Source organism: Echiichthys vipera, assembly GCF_963691815.1.
Source record: "Echiichthys vipera genome assembly, chromosome: 13".
NCBI classification, from domain to species: Eukaryota; Metazoa; Chordata; class Actinopteri; order Perciformes; family Trachinidae; genus Echiichthys; species Echiichthys vipera.
The window spans coordinates 24,925,323-24,946,670 of record NC_139838.1 but is presented as its reverse complement, the minus strand read 5'-3'; the positions used below and the strand labels follow the sequence as shown (position 1 = coordinate 24,946,670).

At 42.0% G+C, this 21,348-nt stretch overlaps 2 protein-coding genes across 2 annotated transcripts; one reads left to right on the top strand and one right to left on the bottom strand.

Annotated features, from left to right (window-relative positions):
• The first annotated feature begins 167 nt into the window (after positions 1 to 167).
• On the top strand, positions 168 to 15,557 carry klhl43 (kelch-like family member 43). Its single transcript, XM_083925690.1, has 7 exons — positions 168 to 356; positions 8,175 to 8,781; positions 9,699 to 9,847; positions 11,217 to 11,563; positions 12,288 to 12,587; positions 12,661 to 12,836; positions 13,308 to 15,557. Exons 2-7 carry the CDS (start codon positions 8,468 to 8,470, stop codon positions 14,104 to 14,106), a joined length of 2,085 nt encoding a protein of 694 aa, XP_083781816.1. The 5' UTR covers positions 168 to 356; positions 8,175 to 8,467; the 3' UTR covers positions 14,107 to 15,557.
• A 1,409-nt stretch (positions 15,558 to 16,966) lies between these two features.
• On the bottom strand, positions 16,967 to 21,273 carry rpl11 (ribosomal protein L11). The gene is made up of 6 exons (XM_083925107.1): positions 21,206 to 21,273; positions 20,311 to 20,461; positions 19,370 to 19,476; positions 18,569 to 18,700; positions 17,284 to 17,394; positions 16,967 to 17,039 (listed from the first exon to the last, which is right to left on the bottom strand). The coding sequence occupies exons 1-6, from the start codon at positions 21,209 to 21,211 to the stop codon at positions 17,010 to 17,012; spliced, it is 537 nt and encodes a 178-aa protein (XP_083781233.1). The 5' UTR covers positions 21,212 to 21,273; the 3' UTR covers positions 16,967 to 17,009.
• Positions 21,274 to 21,348: the final 75 nt, after the last annotated feature.

Genomic DNA, 21,348 nt, shown 5'->3' with positions numbered 1-21,348 from the left:
GGTATTTTTGGAGGGGAGGGCGACGAGGAGTGCCTGTATTTGGAAATGGAGGTGGGAGAGGACTGAAGAGGGTCTGGTGTGAGCTCAGGGGGGCGTAGTTGGATCTGAGAGGTTTACGAGAGCAGAGGGGGCGTCGAAACCTACGTCACAGCGTTGGTTTGGACCCCTGACACACACTCACACACACAAACACACTCACACACACACAGCACCCTGACAGACTGACAGAGGACAGACGGACGACGCAAAGAGAAACCTGTTAGAAAGCAACAACAAAGAAAAGAAAGAGTTTAAAAGAGAGAAACTGAGAAAGAAACAGGAAGGAAGGAAGAGCAGGAACCAGGAGGGAGAAAGAGGTAAAAACACGTTTAATTTACCGCATTGCAGCTTAAAATCCCCACTTTATTAACACTAAAGTTAATTGAAATAAACACTTTGTTTAAGTTAAAGTACCTACTTGACTTTTACTTTACTTTGTTTATCTGGAGTTACTAATTAACATATGGTTAGTTTATGAAATATGACACTTAATTATATTTAACCATCCACCTGTAAATAAAGTAGCAGTTATATTTAGCTCCACCTCCATCACAGAGCACCAACTAATGATTATTTCCTTTGTCGATTAATCTGACGATCATTTTCTCTATTATTTGATCACTTCTTTGGTCAAAAAATGGCAGACAATGACCAAAAACGTCCTAAAAAGTCTTGTTTTGTCCTCAAATATATTCAGTTTAATGTCAGAGAGGAGCAAAGAAACCATAAAAAAACCTACAGCTGCAACATTTTAAGTAATATTCAAATAAAATATGATATATTGAAAGAAACCACGCTGCCAAATAATACTTTGCACCCCTACTTGAACCTTCTTCCACAAGGTTTAATGACATGACTGTATTAATAAGTCATTTATACCAATGTTTATATTTAACTGCTCAATGGAAACAATGTGAAGTAGTTGCCAGTTGGCGTGCCGATGTTACTGCATGAGGGTGCTCGCTTCGCTGTAAAACACACACACACACACACACACACACACGCAGTACATGTTGTATGTGTCAGCGCCTATTTATACACTCCTGAGATAAAAGAGGAATTCATCCGCAAAGCGACAGACGTGGTGGAGGTACAACAACAGACCTGCAGTTAGCACCGCCTCCGTAAAGCGCATAATGTTTTATTAAGATTTGGGAACTCAGCAGCAGTCCTTGCAACTCTGCGGCACGTTTTAGCTTCTTTTAGCGCTTTGTTTTGGTTTTACGGTCGCTTATCGTCGAGACAGTGCTGCAGTCCTAAAGAATAAAAAAAGTCTAAACCTGCTGTTCTTATCGGTGTTTGGTTAGATGACGTGGTTTACACACGTTCAGAGAATTTAACGTAACGCAAGTCAACCGCGTGACGGGGACGAACTAGAAGTGGACCGTTGCTTTTGGTGTCTGTTTAGGCACAAAAAACTACCATTATGTGACCGGTTTAGCCTACGAAAGGTGTGATGTTAAGTTTCCTAGGCAACCAGAGAGCAACATCAAGGTTTAAATCATAGACTTTGACTCCGCCTCATTTTCTTTCCCCAAAAAAGGGCATGTATGTGACGCTGGGGGGAGGGCGTACGTCCACCTGGCTGACGTTTACCTCCGAGGAGAAGTGAGGGCCAGAGGCTAGCTGTCACTCAAGAGGCCACGCCCCTAATTATTCATAAACTTTAACCTCCAAAAAAATAAAAACTAGCCTGGAACGAACTCATTCACCCCCCTCAGTGTTGTCATGGAGATATGACCTAAACACACAGACTAGAAAGTTATTTTGTCCCAGGCCTTAAACAAGTTTAATGATGATGTGAAAGGACTTGTTTAACATGGGGGTCAATGAGAAACTGCTCTGTTATGAAACCTGCCCCTAGTGGACACTCAGAGAACTGCAGTTTTTGGCACTTCCTGACTAGGATCAAACAGGAAGTCGCTGTGTTAGGGGCTTGGTTTAAAGACAGTTCTCCAAAAGTGAAGCCAAAACATCTGGATCGCCCCCTGGTGGCTGGCTGCAGTGTAGGTCATAAGTCCCGCCCCCTTCATGTTACAAAAAACTCAAAGTACACGTCAAATAAATTTCTCCAAAAACCGTTTCTGTCCGTTTTCATGCTGACATTTATTCAAGTGTTCATTCTTGTAAGTTTGTTTTTAATATCAGTTATTTAATGCGATAAAAATGGTAAAACGTCATGATTGACAGCCGTCCCTACTGCACGGACTCTGGTTGCAAAATTACAACATGGCGGCGCCCGTATCCAGAATATTTTGGCTTCTTGAAAACACTGAGGAGGAAATGCAATTATTTGAGATTGATGAAAAGTTATAGATCTCATGTTTATACATAAAGTTTGGATAAGTGTTTGGTTGTACGGGCAGCTCGCCAGTTCAAAGCCATTAATTATGTCATTTACCTTGGAAGCACAGTTATCGTTCCTTAAAAACACGGATGACTGAAGCTTCACGGCGCTTCGTGTCAGTTGTCGACTTCTCTGCAGAGCTTCAAACTCTCGGAGCAGATTCACGCTGAGGTCAGGGTCTAAAAATAAAACGCAGGCTGCTTCGATTACCACCCTTCTCCTTTACTTACGCACCAAAACTGTTTATTCTTCAGTTTGGATTAAGACACACACACACACACATCAACATACGTAACCACAAATTAATCATTTCGTTGCTTTAACTTCTCCTTGGAACGTCAAACATAGAAGAAGAACCACTCAAATACAGTTTCAATATCGTTAAATTACTTTAAACTAGGGCTGCATGAACCATTGTTTTCATTGTCGATTATTTTAAATTATATGGTAGTAAACATGTTGAACAGTGTTGCCCAAAGCCCAAGATGACGTCCCTAAATGTCTCGTTTTGATTATAATTATGTTTTAATGTTAGATAAACCAGCAGAGTTTAGTCAAAAGCTGATAGTAGGGCACCTTTATTTGTATATGTGGGTTATTTCTATCTTTAAACTTAAAAATAGCAGGTAGGAGTCATTTTCGAAGGAAAAACAAGTCAAAATTCTGATTCCCATTTCTTAAATGTGAATATTTTCTGGTTTCTTTCCTCCTCTCTGACAGTAAACCCTATATGTTTGAGTTGTGGACAAAACGAGACATTTAGGGACGTCATCTAGGGTTTACTGTCAGAGAGGAGGAAAGAAACCAGAAAATATTCACATTTAAGAAGCTGGAATCAGATCATTTTGACTTTTTATTCTTAAAAAATGACTCTGACCTGCTACTTTTATGTTTATTTCATAAAGAAAGATGGAAATAACCTACATATATGAATAAAGGCGCCCTACTGTGACACACAAAATCAATCCAAAAACTACTTTCTGCATGTTCAGCCTGTGACTTAACTCTGCTGGTTTATCTAACATTAAAACTTAATTAAAATCATTATGAGTGCATCCATTACAACTTGTTCTACCTGTAATTAGAGATAAACTACATTAGGAAATTAAGCTTATAAGAAAGAACATTATCCGATTGTTTGTCAGTGGTGTAAACTGGTCTTGTGTGTACTCAGTTGTGTTGTTTTGAAAGCAGACGCTGTCGTTAGTTACAGTATATCTGACTGTGGTGAGGTCTGGATGACACGGCAGCTGCTCCTGCACTAACCTTGGGCCCAGATATTTCTGAAGGCTGATACGCGCAGAGATTATTTTCATACCGCAGAATCACTGGAGTGGTTTGTTTGTCTGAAACGTCGCCAAGACACTTTGATTTAACACATAATAGAAATTATCTTCAGAGGTGAAAGTCCCAAGGAACATTTACCCAAGTACGCCTGTAGTACTTTACTTATATGTGAGTTTTGTTTAACAGTTACAGTAACTTTATGAACAAATGATGAACTTATAGAAGACAACGCACTGTTAAAGATCAAACCAGAGGTTCATTGATTGATTTCCATCAAACCTCAGATACATTTAAATAGTTCGTTAAGAGATAAAAGTATCGAATGAGTCAAAACTCTCCCTTTAACGGACCGCACTCCCCAAAAAAACAGCCGCATAAGTCGTTTGTGCAAGAAGTTAATGTTGTATTACGTGTACGTATCGTATAACCGAAATTTACACTTAACATGTTCTCATCAACAGGTTTGTATTTCTTACGATACATTGCATTTCTTTAAATACTGTGAAATGGTGACCAGTAAGTGACCGTGATGGTTATGTGAAGGCGCCAAACGACTTGGTTCAGATTAGAAAAAAAGGTTTGAGGTTCGGTTTAGTACTTCCAAGACACAGACGGGGAAAATCATTTGTTTTGGGACACATCCACCACCCCGATTTAACTCTTATACTACGTCACCTGCTTTCCTTCTTTGATCCGGATGTAGTTTCTATAATATGTGGATTACTCACAAATCACAGTGCTTTACGTTTCATAGGACTCTGTACGGACAGAGAACGAGGACAGCCTGTTACGTCTGTTGTTAGGCGACGACCTCTTGTAGCCTTAGTAAGGAGGAAGTAAAGGTGGCATAATATCCGATGTTTAAGACGTGACGTGACGCCCTTTCAAAGTACTAGTTCTGGGTCCAAGCCTCATATTTCTACAACTCTACAGTGCTGAGGTCCCTGTTGTTTAACAGATATGAGTCAGAAAAGTTGTGAAAAAGCAGAAAATATGTGGAAATATCGTCCCTGGGGTGAGCAAGGCTTTGGGAAAATCTTATCAAAGTCCACAGAAGCTGTGCGTATTAATATTTTACTGCTCATTAGTAAAGACGGGACGTATTATAGTTGTTTTTGCATGAATCAGTGATGTTTTTGCCATCGTCCTGGCTCCGGTGTCACCCCCACACATGTTGTAAATCGCTCCGTGCCTCTGTGATCTTTACACTAAGAGGCTCACGTTCACTGAAACTCTTGGCCTCTGCACAACAACAAATAACAAATAACTTCTTCTCTGTTCATTTGCGGTGTAATGAGGTCATACAGCGTCCTGGCTGCTGGACGTTGCTGTTTCAACTGTTAAGAAACATCAACAAGTAGCCTGTATGGTCTGTAACAGCTCCCTCCTCTTCATATGACACCCACAACAGCTGCTGCTCCGTCCTGTGCGATCCTGTCTCCGTCCCCCCGGTCTGACCATGTGTGGAGCCCGCTGGCCCCGTGAGCCAATGGGTGCTATTTAAAAAGAGCCAAGTTCAGACACAGAGCGTTGGAGGAGGAGGGGTGGACAGAGTCATGTACATGTTTGTGCTCAGAAGCGTCTGGTATAATCAGCATTGTCAGTAATATTTTAAAAAAGGCCACCAGATGAGGTTACTGAGGTCAGAAACGATCAAATTATTTAGTTTGTGTTCATAAATAGAGACTGACGGCTTCAGTTAAATAAGGAATCTGCCAGAAATTAATGTAGAATAGATTTAGCAAAGTTGTAAAGTTGTTTCAAGAGTATAAAACTCAAGAATGGTTCATTATTATTTACTAGACCTAAAGGATCAGTGTGTAGGATTTCGTAGCATCGAGCGGGTGAGGTTGCAGATGTAACCAGCTGAATACTCTCACTTCACCACTTCCTTTCAAAGCGCGCAGAATCTACGGTGACCTTCAGGTAACTTTAAAACGTCAAAGGTCCTCTCTGGTTGGTTTGTCCGTTCTGGGCTACTGTAGCAACATGGCCGACTCTGTGCTCCTGTACATGTGCTATGTAGATATTAAGATTCTCTGTACGGCGCCAATGAAACAACATGATACACACTTCCTGTCTCATAAGTGAGCGGCCTCGTTTGAAAGTGGATTGAACGTCATTTGGATGGATGAAAAGTTATATGTGCATGCTTTATTCATGTTAAAGGTTGAATATGAAGAATGAGCAGAACAACGCCATAAAAACTCCACAACAAAACATAATTCCAGCAGTCGGGTTGCCAGGTTGGTCAGACCTGGCCCACTACAGTAGACCAGAGTCTGTTTGAACCAAATCACACCATAAAAACAAGTATTGCAGAGGAGTTTGACTGACAGTTAGCATTAGCTGTTAGCTGTTAGCCATTAGCTGTTACAGCTGAGTAAACATGAAAGTGAGCTTACCAAATGAGGAGAAACGCAGCCATTTCGGCGTTTGTTTTAATGCTGTTAAACTCTTTAATCTCAGTCCACTGAGTGAATGCTTGGTCTCAGGTCACTCAGCTGCTCGGACAAATAACGCACCCTTCGCTTCACCCAGTGCCAGCCCACAGTAGCTGCGCGGAACAACGGACAACCCTGGCAACCAGCAATGCCTGATGCTATTGGCTGGTACAATTTATTTAAATACTAAGTCAGGCTAAATATATTTTTTATGGAAAAGCAATACTTTCATTATGTACCCCTCAAAACACCTGTGGATGTGTTATTATTATTTTTAAATACAGCTTTTAATAAAAATTCTACTTACTCAACCTTTAGCAGATCTCGTGAGACAGAAACGGATGACAAACAAAGTTTATGTGTAAACTCAACACTCACCATTTCTCCTATTTGTTTATTTGAGCCTCATCGTACTCTACGAGGGAATTGTTGGGTCTGTGTAAATCATAAATAAGTCATAGAGTGTGGTCTTTACCTACTCTGTAAAGTGTCCTGAAATAACTTTTGTTATGATTTGGCACTATGAATATAATTTAATTGAATTGAATTAGTCTGTATCTGCATTCATTTGTTCCCCTCTCTTCACGGATCTGCTGCAGTTTGCAAACCACGGCTCATCGTGATCGTGAATTAGATTCTTCAGTTGCATTAAACGCAGGGCAGTAAACAACAAAACCCGACCCTGAGCTTCTTCTCTGCACACTCGCTCCTGTCATTCACACACAGACACACACAGTTTGTAGGTGATCCTCAGCTGGATTTAGAAAAGGTGTCGTCCGTGTGTTGTTGTGTTGTGATGTTTGGAGATTAGCAGAGAAATGTGCATCTGTCGCTGGGCTCGTTGTGTCCTGTGGAGACCTTGACGCTGTGATTTAACATCTGAAAACATTTTCCAGGCAGCTGTTTATTAAAAACACACTGTTTGTTTTGAGGAAAACATTTCTCTTCAATAGTTCAAGATACCAAAGGAGAGATAACTGAACATTTTAAAGGGGTTGAAAGAGATTGTTGATTACTGTTACACTTCTGTATTTAACTACACACATTTAACATTAGATAATTAACATAGAGCATTTAGAAACTATTTCTAATGCTGATAAATCATTAAATATTTAATTGAATTGTTATTTATTATATATTATATATTAAATTACACAAAATAAATGGTCATACCAACATACACAGGGGTGTTTCTTTAAATTGTGAGAGGTTGTGGGAGATAAAGAAATCAAACTCCCACTGACCATCATGTCCAGTGACTCCTTTAATCTCTTTTAAACCATTATTTTATTACACAATATTTATTCTTTCGAAGTGGGGCTTTTGAATAACTCAAACAGGTTTCTTTTAAAGACAGTTTGATAATTATGGGGTCTGTGTTTTAACACTAATCTAACCTTTATTCAGACCTGGAAATTAAAACCAAATCTTAACCCCCAAAAATGTCCTCACTTTCAACAATGTCTTCACTCTTTTGGTTGAATTTCGGATTTAGTCCTCACAAAGAGAGATGTACAAGTACACGCACACACACGCGCGCACACACACACACACACACACACACACACACACACACACATTCACATCAGTTATTTGATATCCCAGCAGTTTTGTCTAGTATCACAGAAGAAGGCAGCAGTTGAGAGCATCCTTGTCCAAAAGACAGAAATCTGTTGTTGTTGCTGAAACTTTCTTTTCTATAACCGGTTTCCACTATTTGTGCCTGCAGATGGACGACAAAATGTGCTCAAAGTGCCCTAAAATCCCTTGGCTGTCAATGATTCTTGATATTATAACCAGTGTTTTATTGATATCATGAATGAGCCATGACAGAAATAGAGTTATCTCTATCATACAAACAAGAAAGTACGCAAAAAGGCAGACAGACAAGAGGAGAGATGATCAGGAGTAAAGCAGATAGAGAAGATGTCACACACACACACACACACACACACACACACACACACACACACACTTAAAGCTCAAATGGTTGATGGTTTGTGTTCACGTTACAAATTACTTTTACTTTAATCATCTGTCATTTCCTTCTTTTTCAGGTGCTGTGTGCTGTGCTGAAGTGAAACCACCAACGAAAACTCAAACCAGTCCAACCATCAAACCATCAAACCATTAAACCATTAAACCATTAAACCATCAAACCATTAAACCATTAAACCAGTTCAACCATTAAACCATTCTCAGCTACAACCTCCAGCCAAAGCACTTACGTCAGAGTCAGAAACCTTTTCAAGGTGAAAACTGTGTCAGAGTAAACTCAGTACACTTTACTGACCGTATAAAACCATTTACTGTAGTAAACCTACAAAAAAACCACCTCGACAGTTCAACGATGGCCCCCAAGAAGAAGGTTTCCCGCCAGAAGAAGCCCGCCATGGAGACCATCTCCCAGGTCGCCATGGAGACGGTCCCGACCCAGCTGAAGGTGGAGAGCCGTGGTGACGGCGTGGTGGTGGTGGAGAGCGCGGTGAAGAAGATCGAGCAGATGGCGGCGCTGGACATCGCTCAGCTGAACAGCCTCAACCTGCCGCTGCCGCCGCCGGTCATCAAGCCCGGGGAGCGAGGCCTCGGCCTGGGCAGCGAGCTGACACGACCCCTGCACGGCAGCGCCCTGCTGGAGGAACTCAGCAAGATGCGGCAGGAGAAGTGGGTTCTGATACGTATCGTATCGTATCGTATTGTGACGGATGCTTTAACAGTAAAACAGATATAATTATGATACAATTACGTTACTTTTCAATTACGGCACGATACAATACAATATGACTTTATTATTAATTACGATAGATTATAATAATGATAATATGGTTCAGCTACGATACATTTTCAATACAGTTTTGATACAATTACGATATGTTTATTATTATGATACAATTTTAATATGATACAATACAATTATGATACGTTACATTTACGATAAAATTACGATACAATACAATACAATACAATATAATAAAGATACAGTACAATTACGATCAAATAGAATAACGAAACAATACAAATGTGATACAATGTAATTCCGATATACTGTAACCAAATCATGATATGGTACAATTGCGATACAATACAATATAATAAAGATATAGTACAATTACAATAAAATATAATTACGATACAATACAATTGCGAATACAATGTAATTACAATACGGTTCATTATGATATTATATAATTACGATACACTACAGTTGCGATACAATATAATTACAATATACTGTAACTCAATCACAATATGGAACAATTTCAATACAATACGATAGAATGATGATACATTACAATTACGATAATATAATGACGATACAGTACAATTATGTTACAGTATACAGTTATTATGATACCCTACAGTTGTGATACAATATAATTACGATATACTGTAACACAATCACAATATGGTACAATTACAATACAATTTCAATAATGACACAATTCTGATAAAATACAATTATGATAAAATACTCTATAGATCCCTCTCTATTGTCACACAGTTATTGTTTTCTCCTCCGTCACCACTTTGTTTCATCTGCAGTGAATTCTGTCGTTGGTTGTCGTGTTTTTCCTGCTCAGGTTCCTGACGGACCTGGAGTTGGCCTGTAAGACCAAAGCCTTCGACGTCCACAAGCTGGTCCTCTCCTCCGTCAGTCAGTACTTCAGAGAGATTCTGGCCAAAGACCCGGGCATGAAGCGCCTGGAGCTGCCCTCCCTCTCCCCTCTAGGTAAATCACCCAGCTCAGGTTATTTGTGTGGTCGCTTTAAATACAAATATATATAATATAATTAAATATGTAATTTAAATAAAATATTATTCAGTCGAACCTCCAGGACTTTCCTTTAACTTTGAGTCAAGATGGCAAATAACGTTAACCTGCAGAAAAGTAGCAGAAAATAGGAAAACGATTGGTTCATTATCAGAAAATTAATCAGCAACTATTTATTTATTTTTTGGCTAAATGTTTTGTAATTTTATTTATTACACTTTGTTGTCAAAAACAAGATGGCGCAGCTTAATTAATCCTAGTAATTTTCAAACATAATTATTAAATAAAGTCATTTTTCTAGCCTCAAATTTTTATTGTTAGCTTGTCAATTGTGAGTATTTGGTGTTTTTCTGTGAGTTATTTCACAATAAACTGAATATTTTTTAGTTCTGATCGGACAAAAAAGAAAATTAGATTTGAATCTGAAATGTGACGGACGTTATCGACATTTTATTGTCTGAACGATTAATTAATTATGAAAATACTCACCAGATTAAAGGCTGAATATGTAGAATTTTTATTAAAAGCTATATTTTTTAAAGGAATAATGCACCTACGGGCGTTTTGAGGGGCACAGAATGAAAGTATTTATTTTCCATAAAAAATATATTTAGTCTGAATTAATATTTCAAATGTTTTGTACGGGTTTGACAATGACTTTCTGTCACCTTTTGTTTACATTGTAGCTGCCAATAGCGTTGGGCATTGCTGGTTTCCAGGGTTTATTGTTGTTGGGTGCAGCTACTGTAGGCTGGCACTGGGTGAAATGGAGTTTGCCAATCCTGCATCAGCTGAGTGACCTGAGTTAATATAGGTGAAATATTCACTTAATGGACTGAGAGAAATTAGTTCAACGACATTAAAACACACGCCCAAATGGCTACGTTTCTCCTTGATCAGTAAACTAACTTTCACGTTTACTTAGCTGTAGCGGCTAATGCTAACGGCTAACGGTAACTGTCCTCTAATACTTGTTGTTTATGGTGCAATTTGCTGGAGAGGATGGGTTCAAACAAACTCTGATCTCCTGTACTGGACCGGGTCTGACCAACCTGGCAACCCGACTGCTGGAATTATGTTTTGTGGTTACGACTATGATCTTGAGACACTAGATGGCGGTGTTCTGCTCATTCTCCTTAAAAAAAAAAGAACAAAGAGTTGTAAGCATCTTAGAGCCACTGATGCGTTAAAAAGCTAAAATCTTGAAGGATTTAAATAAAATAATTCACGTTTGAAGGGTTTAGTTCCTCTGGTCCACCAGGCTTTGTTTCGACTTCCTGACAGATATTTGGTTTCAGATCAAAAGTCCGTCTCGCTCTGTTCGCAGGCCTCGCTAATGTCATCACCTTCGCCTACCTGGGTCGCGTCCACATGTCCCTCTACACCATCGGCTGCACCGCCTCTGCCGCCGCCACCCTTCAGATCCCTCAGCTCCTCAAGATGTGCATGGACTTCCTGCTGGCCGAGCTCAACGTGCAGACCTGCGTCTACATCTGGAACATCGCTGCGGCCTACGGTCTGGTGCCGGTGTGCGACGCCGCCCGCCGCTTCGTCCTGGAGAACTTTGTGCAGTTCGCAGACACGCCGCTGTTCACCCAGCTGACCCTGGAGCAGATCTCCGCCTTCCTGCAGGACGACTCGCTGCTGCTGCCTTCAGAAGTCGTCGCCTTCCAGGTCAGAGGTCAAACTTTGTCTTTTAAAAGGTCAGATGTTGAAATCTGTCGATGAACATGTAGCTTGAAACAGGATACGCTGCGAAGTAAACACATTTGCTTCTGATATCCTGACGGAGGAGAAATGCCAGGTCTTCCAGGACCCTTTGGGCCTTCCTGCTATTTTCATCCAGACCTAAAAACAGACCGCAGACCAGCTGCTTAGAGCGTCGCACAGATCCAGGAAGTCAGTCAGTCAGTCAGTCAACTGCAGGCGGACTGAGAGCGGAAAACACCACGTATACGTCACTGTACACGTGAAGAGAGAACACAGTCACTCGACTAAGTCACGACTGTTTGCCGTCCTGGCTCCCGAATGGTGGATCGAGCTCTGCATCCACATTCAGAAGGCAGAAATTGTTCCTCTGCAGACTTAAACGCATCTCTTTCGACTGCACCTTGGCGAAGAACATGACTGATACTATGTAGCACTCTATAGATCGTCTTATTTGAAGCTACCGCACATAACTTACAGAGAGCTTGTTTATTCTCGTACAGACAGCTGAGAGAAGCAGCGATCGTATTTATAAACTGGACCGAATGTGAGTCTGTCGCCACCGAGACGCTATTGTCCGGATTTTTTATTATGACTTTACTTTATTGTCTCTTTCTTTCTTATATCTGATTTTATTTATCTGTGTTTTTACATATTATATATTATATCCACTGTAAATGTCTGCCCCCAGTTGGCCATGAGGTGGCTGGACTTCGACGCCTCTCGTCAGTCTCAGGCCGCAGAGCTTCTGTCTCACATCCGGTTTGAGACGATCCCGGCCAGCGAGCTTGTGAGTCAGATCCAGCCGGTGCCCCGCATGATGATGGACCCTCACTGTCACCGTCTGCTGGTGGACGCCATGAACTACCACCTGCTGCCCTACCAGCAGAACACCCTGCAGTCCCGACGCACGCAGGTCCGCGCCGGTCAGCAGACTCTGCTCACCATCGGCGGTCGACCATCACTCACCGAGAGAGCTCTCAGCCGCGAGGTCGGTGCTTTAGGTTTGTTGTCTTTATTAAACACAAGAAAATCCCTCCCTGACCTTTGACCTCTGCGTCCAGGTGCTGTGGAGGGACCCCCGTGAGGGAGGAGCCAGCTGGCGTCACCTCACCCAGCTGCCGGCGAAGAGCTTTAACCAGTGCGTGGCTGTGATGGACGGCTTCCTGTACGTGGCCGGAGGAGAGGACCAGAACGACGCCCGCAACCAGGCCAAGCACGCCGTCAGCACCCTCAGCAGGTCGGAGGCAGTCTGAGATAAACACAGGAAACACCGAGCGATCGAACACACACTCATGGCGAAATAGAGCTGCAAAGATTAAACGATTAGTCGTTAACTGTCAAATGAATCAGCGACTATTTTGATGATCGATTAATTGGTTTGAGTTATTTTTCCTCTGCGACAGTAAAGTGGATATCTTTGAGTTGTGGACAAAACAACATCTTGGGCTTTGTGTGCGACATTTTCTGACATTCAATCGACCAACAACTACTCGAATAATCGTTGCAGCTCTAATCCAACGCGAGTATTTGTTCGATCATCCTGTGAAATTGTCAGTATCTGATTAAACACATTAATTTAGAAACATGCAACATGTAAAGTCTTAAACGTATTTAGAGACGCGGAACCACGCGGAGCCTCAACATCAGGTGAACACACCTTCACTCTTCTGCCTTCTGCCCGTGACCTTCTGACCTTCCCCTCCATCAGATACGACCCTCGCTTCAACACCTGGTTCCACCTGGCCAGCATGCGTCAGCGCCGCACCCACTTCTCTCTGGCAGCCAGCGGCGGCCGCCTGTTCGCCATCGGGGGCCGCAACGTGGAGGGTCTGCTGGCCACCACCGAGAGCTACCTGCCCTCCTCCAACACCTGGCAGATGCGTGCGCCCATGGAGATGCCGCGCTGCTGCCACTCCAGCGCCACCCTGCCCTCTGGAGACATCCTGGTCACCGGTGGGTACATCAACTGTGCCTACTCCCGCTCTGTGGCGTGCTACAACATAGAAAGCGACAGCTGGAGTGAGAAGGCCCCGATGGAGACACCTCGCGGCTGGCACTGCTCTGCCACCCTGGGAGGGAAGGTGTATGTGGTGGGAGGAAGCCAGCTTGGGCCGGGCGGTGAGAGGGTGGACGTGCTCTCTGTGGAGGTCTTCTCCCCGGAGAGTGGCGCCTGGAGCCGTGCCGCCTCTCTCCTCCTGGGCGTGAGCACCGCCGGCCTGTCCCCGCTGGCTGACAAGCTGTACCTGCTGGGAGGCTGGAACGAGGCGGAGAAGCGCTACAAGGCGGCCGTCCAGAAGTACGACCCCACCACAGACAGCTGGTCCATGGCGGAGGATCTGCCCGAGCCCACGGTGGGAGTGTCCTGCTGCACCCTGACCCTGCCGCCACGCCACGCACCGCGCCGGCAGCAGCACCGCAACACCCCGGCCCACGAAGAGCAGCAGCAGGTCGGGAAGAACCGGAGCAGAGAGAGCAGCACGGCTCCTTCACAAATGGTCACAGCGTAGAGAGACAGGACGCACGGGAGAGACTAGAAGACGGGTTTAACCGCTGCAGAACATCTGGGTCATGTCTGCTCTTTATTCTGCTTATTTAAACAGTTTCTTATATCAAGTGTATGTGAAAAAAAAAAACACTTTAATACACATTATTTCAGTCTGTGAATTACTACAAAAACAATTTAGGATGAAGAACAAAAAAGACGATTAACCCGAACAAAACAGAACGAACAATAGAAAGATTCTTGTCTTTGACGCATATTTAACTACAAGATATTGTAGAAATATGTTAAAGAAGTTAAAATTAAAGATATTTATCATTTGTTGTATAAATGTAGCGTATATAAAGTATTTAAAACATGATTATTGAGGGTTTAATTTGGACTTAATTTAGTCTAGATGAGGAGTTGGTCCTGAATCCTTTTCTGAGATTTCAGGGTTTCTAAAAATATATTGACTCGACATTTGACCTCCATTATTATAATAACAAGAGAAAGACCTGCATGTACGTGCTGAGAGGGGGAAGAAAAGAGAGCTTGCATGATCCAAAATGGTCTCAGAAGGTTTTACGTTGATGGAAACTGAGAAGAGAAAGGTGGGAAAAAGGGACGAGCTGCAGAAGAGCGGAGCAGGTGGAGGTCGAGAGGCGAAGCGTGAACACGGGAACAGCGTCACTGTGAACCCACTAGCTGTTTGTGTACAAAGATGTATCTACGTGTGTGTGTGTGTGTGTTCAACTGTGAAAACAAGTGTGAATGTGAGTGAGTGTGTGTGAGAGGAGAGTTTGTGTGTGTGTGGCCGGGAAAATGAGCCAATTCTGACAAAAACAGCAATAATCAGGTTTCCTCATCAACCTACTTTTAATAATTCTCATAAACAAACGTGTTTATTCTATTTATTTTACTTTATCTGTCAGAAGTAGCGTAGCTCACATGTAACAGGATTATTTAAAAGATATATATAGATGTAGTACTTAAACTAAAATATTTTATAAGTGCAACGGAGCGAAAACAATTAAACAAGTATTTCTGATTCAGAGCTGGAGGAAGGTGGTGTGAACTCAACACAGGTGAGATTTAAGAGAAAATACAAGAAAAAGCAAAAATAATACGTAAAAGAAAAGAAAAATAAGAAAAAAATGCATAAAAATCTGCAAAAAAATACAATAAATAGGGAAAAATCCACCCAAAGCTCATCTGTGTTTGTGCTTCAAAGCGTCCGCCGTCCTCAGACGAATCATTTATACTGAAACTAAAAGACGAAACACCAACTGAAGAACCCGTGAGACTCCAGCAGGTGGAGGCCTGACTGCACGTTACTGAGTTACTGAGAAATACTGTTCATCATGAGCCTTAATGAGGTTAATCCGGCTCGTCTGATTGGATGAGGCCCTCTGTATTTGTCTGTGGACGCGCTCTGAGCTGGAGTTTCACTGAATAAAGCCGATGTGATCAAAACAAGCACAAGTCCCGTCTTTCTTTGTTTATTTGCACCAACAAAAAGGTTTAAACTCTGCTTCATGTGCTGCAGGAAACATCATCCGAGGTCTGACATGAGGTTAAATTAAAGTGCAGCAGTGACAGTGACCATGAGTCCAAGTTAAGGAAGGTGTGAGGAACGTTTTTAAGAGTTTGAAGGTATTTTTGGTCCTTTTGTTTAAATCTTGCATCAAAAAGTAGAGTTTAAAAAACCAATGGTTTGATTTGCTGCTAATGGAAAGTCATTTACATATTTAAGCATCATGTTTAAACCAATAACTACAACTTAAACATGTCTAATAAAGGCAATGAAGTACAAACAGAGTACAAAATACAGAGAGAATGAACTTCTCTTGGATCCTTCCTCAGAGTTAAAGTGTAATTCTGGCGTAAAATTATCCCATGGTCTTTTTCAGCACCTACGACAGTTTTTTAACGTGTGAACTATTAACAGAGAAATCTGGTAGAGTCGCTAACAGCCGGACGTGGCTAACTGATTAGCTCGGGGCAGCACGGTGAAGGCATTAAAGCGTCTTTTTTAATCACTAATGCTGCTGAAAACAACAGCAAACCTCTGCAGCAGCATGAGAAGAGTCCCTACACAGAAAACAAAGCACCAACTACGTAGTTAGTGAACCCAGAGTTTATTAAAAGTGTTTTAAAGACTTACCTACTGGCGCCTGTACCAGCTCCTCTCATAGTAAAGTCCATTCAAGTGGATTACCAAAGTCAATCCCAAAGGAGGGAGCCCATTGGTGCTTTTTAAATCATTTTGTCTTGATTCCTTGAGGAAGTTTATTTTTTGCTTTGTACTCAAGTAAGTCCCTGAATTTCAAAATGCCCAAACGTCTAAATAATGGGCAAATTTTTATGTTAACGTTATGATTTATGTTTTTAAAGGCAACGTCAGAATCAAAAGACCGCAGCTGAAGCAGAAAACTGTCGTTGCACCACATGTACATGTTTGCTTGCCGAGTTAATAGCTTTGATTTTCTGAAAGGAACTGAATAATTATTGTGCAACGCAACTTTAACCGTGTTTCTCTGTTGATTAAGCAAACTAAAGACATGTTCCGTTTAAAAGATTGGTAATTTTGACAAAAAACAAGAATAAAACACAAATTCTAACATTTTTTAAAGCATTAGGGACTTTACGGTGCCGGTTCAAGACCGGTTAAGAGTCTAAGACGCTCAGGAACCAGTTTTCCCGACAGAGACCCGGTTCTTTGGCTGTGGAAACAGGAAGAACCGGGTCAAGATCTGGGCTCCGGCTCTGAACCGGCCCTTAAAACGTCTTAGTGGAAACTGAGAGGACGAGACCGTTACAGGAAAGAAGAAGTCTATAAATCCAGACACGATGGAAAAACCAGAGTAACGACACGAGCCAAAGAGTCAGTTTTCCCATTTATTTGTTACAAACATCAAAGGTGGTCCTTTACTTGCCGGGGAGGATGATGCCGTCGTACTGGAGGAAAGAAAAAGTCAAATATAAGAACGTGATCGACACAAAACAAGGCTCAACATGAAAACGACCAGCAGGTTAAATCATATTAAACAAGAGTCATCCACAACAATTACAGAGAAAACATTACAAACAATTTTATCTCATCATGAAAACGTTGAATAATTAAATATCAGATTCTCCAACATGAATCATTTTTATCCTTAAAATGTTTAATATAGGAAGAAAACACCAGGGAAACACTCACTTTCTGCTGGAACCAGCGCATGGCCTCCTCTTTGCGGATGCGGTGCCTGAAACCGATGCGGCCTCTTTTCCGCTTCTTGTCGGCGATGCTGAAGCCGGGTCGGCCCAGAACCTGAACGCCACAGGGACGGGACGACAGAGACGCGTCAGAAAAGCTTCAGAACGGTTTCTGTTACACATGAACACTAGATGCATCAATAAACTTCCTTCCTTCCTAAATGTTCAGGGAGAATTCAGGGATTTATCAGCTACGCAAAGTCCAGTTTGGATTCTTTAACATCCGAAAAGTCAAATGATTAAATTTACAGTTATGACAAAATCTCAAGACAATATTTAATCAAATTATATTTAAATCAGCTTAACTTTTGCACAAGAAACCTTTTTATGGAATCTGTTTAAATTTGGTAAAGACATGAACACGTCTACGTTTGGATTCTGAATCAGGAGTAAAATGGCGTCCGACCGAGGACGGGATCTGCCTCAAACATCTGGTTCAGACAGGATTTAACTAACGACCTGTTAATCATCCGCTGAGCAAGTTGACAAATTAGATATCAAATAAATCCTCTACAAAAACATTAATTCAGCCGCAGTGTTTGTTCTGTAAACCTCAAATCACATCACGATAAAAACCCTCAGCACAAAGCATTAGTCAGTTTTTACTCCCAACTTTTAAGACGCTCGATAACAAGAAAAAGTCAGCCATTTTTAATTTAGCGTGACAAATTAAAAAAACATTTCATATTTTACAAACAACCTCAACCGCTGTACGCACTTTAAAAAACAAACCACAGCCAGATTTACCACTACAGATGAAATATAATCTATAATAAAATGGCTTCAGCTGCTCGCAACACACCCTCATATTGGCTTTTTTGAGGGTGAAGTGCGTTAACGCCGGACGTCGGTGAAGTGAGTAAACCGTTGAGTGTGAACCCCTGAACACTCAACGCACTCAACCGTCGCCATTTTGTCTACGTAGCAGAAGAGGCGGGACTTTATTCAAACTGGAAAATAAAGAAACAGCAGCGCAACAACAACTAGATTCACTTTATAAATGTAAAAAGAGGATCACAAGGATCTTTGGCGTGTAAGGAGTCAGAAGAGTTGTTGGGAAAGATTTTGGAGAAATAAGCAGAAGAAATACGATCGTCATTTCCGTAAGTGCGGGGCGGCAGTGTGTGATTTCAGAGAGCACTTAGTGGGGAGTTGAGTGAACTGATCGTGTCAGTACAGAGGACACAAATCACCTCCACAGAGACATTTATTTATTTTGATCCACTCACCACGTAAAAGTCCAGTCCGTAGATGCCGATGCTGGGGTCGTACTTGATACCCAGATCGATGTGCTCCTGGATACCGAAGCCGAAGTTTCCGGTATCGGAGAAGTTGTTCTTCCTCAACTCGTACTCACGCACCTGGAAACAGGAACAGTCATACGTTCACAACATGTTAACACAAATGCGATTTTTTTATTATCAGTTTTAGTGCCAAAGAAAGAAAGAACGTCAATCGAGTCCAGAGTATTCAGACATTCAGGTTTAAGTTTTTACGCGTACACGTTGGTTTTTGTCAAGTTTATCTTGACAAATCTAGAGTCACAATATCAGCTGTTTCAGCAGCCTGACACATTTTAAATTGAAATTAACACAGATCAACATCACCGTCTGTCTTTATTTGATCTGATAACATCTGTTTTTCTTTCACTTTGACATATGAAATAGTTTTCACTCACTGTTGAAATTTAAAATATTACTAATAATTTCTAATAAAAGGGCACATCACTCTTTGGTTAAACTACTAAGGTTGGTTTTATCCTCCTCATCATTCTTCATATACATTTAAAATGTAGTTATCGTGATTGTCTGAACTGTAATTTTACTTTAATATTTGACTGCATCTAGTCTGTCCGTCCCTCCTCAGTTTACCTCCACTTCACTGTTAAAAATGGGGATATGGGAGAGTTTTCCCCCTGATCTGAATCAAGAGTGCATGGATGGGACTACAATAATAAAACAAAGTTGGAAAGTGAAGAGTCCCACGACTGAACGAGGGCGAAACAGGATGAAGCAACGTGAGTCTCTCACCTTGAGTCCTTTCTCCAGGATCTCCTCTGCTTTGGCTCCACGGACGGTGCAGTGGACAGCAATCTTTTCATTTCTACGGATACCGAAGGATCGCACAGTGTAGCGGGCTGCAGAAAGAAAAAAACAAAACGTTAAATATAATATGGTGATAACTATCAACTCTACCATGACTGTCAGCTGCTCGTTCAGCAGCTCATGGAAGATCTATAATTTGGCTTTATTCGTTGTGATGGATGCAAAATTAACGTTCAGCAAAAGCTTAAAGTCAGCACTTCCACAGCTCGAGGTTCTACCCTCTAAAGTAGTGAGAAGTTTGGCGTCTTCCTGGGACCCAAACGTACAAAAACATCTACAAGGACACAGCAACCATGGGGGAAAAAGTACTTTACAGCAGTACACTCAGCGGCCACTTTATTAGGCACACCTGCTGCTTATTAAAGTGTCAGTGTGGTCTCTGCTGCTGTTCCCTCTCTGTAGAAAGTCGGTGGTGGTGGTGTGTGTTCACAGATGTTGTAACCAGTGGATATTTGAGTTACTGTTGTCTTTCTATCAGCTGCAAACAGTCTGTCCATTCTTCTCTGACCCCTGGTATCAACAAGGCGTTTGCGCCCACAAAACTGCCGCACAGAACAGTTAAGAGAGACCAACCCGCAGATCTAAGGCTGCTGACGGACCCGTATGGGGTCAGCAGCCTTAGATGTAGACGAGCTTAAGAGTGATCAGTAAAATCTTGAAATCAGTTCTAAAACGTGCAGGGAGCCAATGACGTGGTGCCAGGATTGGCGTAATTTGGTGTGATGTAATATAGGAGTGTTGTTCATTCTTCTCGGTTGATTGGTGACTCAATTTAAAAGAATAAAACAGGTTCAGGTCGATTGTTTGTCTCTAAAGTGTCTCTCTCTCTCTCTCTCTCTCACACACACACACACACAAACACTCACCCTTGGAGAACACCGGGGTCTGTCCTGTGAGCTGCTCCAGCACCTTAGCAGCACGGGTCAGTCTGTCTCCGCTCTCACCGACGCAGATGTTCAGGCAGAGCTTGCGAATGCGAAGCTCTCTCATGGGGTTCTCCTTTTTCTCACCCTGGTCCTGCAGAACACAAAACAATAATAATAATATTAACAATGAGCATATAACAGAAGGTCCCATTTACACCTTTAAGCACCATCAACACCACACAAACATCTGTCTCTGAAGAACTTTCACACCTTGTCACCTGCCATGTTGACTCTACCTGCTAGCTCCAGCGTGCTAACAGGTTAGCACAGGTAAACTAATGTGTCACAAACTAAAACAGTAAACTCAGCTTCCGTTTGACCTTAAAAAGTTTATTAAACTCTCTAAACCCACGAGCCCCGGCGCTGCTCTTCTGCCTCAACACCAAACTCCTCCACAGTCTCAGATCAACACACGAGAACATGCCCGAGCATATCCCCGCTGCTGTTAGCATGTTAGCACTGTCACAGCCTCATACGTGTCCGGATTTAACACAACTCACACACAATTTAACACAAAAATCTCACAAACGGTGGACACGCGCCTGCTGTGCAACCGCAGTGACGTAAAGTAGCACTAATATCGCGTTTAATGACAATATTCCTACAAGTGAACGCGGGACCGTATTCTCCAGTGGCTAGCCTGTTAGCATCACTCGGTTTTTAAGTTTAACTGTTAAAGTTTAACATTTATTAAATAAATGAGACTCTAATTTAAGAGTTCATGATGTGGTTTAAGTGTCTGAACACCAAACAGCGGTTAGATTCTCCGCACAGCGCCGATGATCGCGGATTTCGTCTACATCTTTACGTTTGAGCGCTGTGGGCCGGTACTCACCGCCATGTTGGATCACTAGAAGAGGGCGAACGTTTCCGGCGGGAGACTCTTATAGTGACGTGTTCACTGCAAAGGGGCTCGGGCAGAGTTCGCGGAGGACACGAGAGTTCCGGTGTACGGCACGAAATGCGAAAATATTAGTT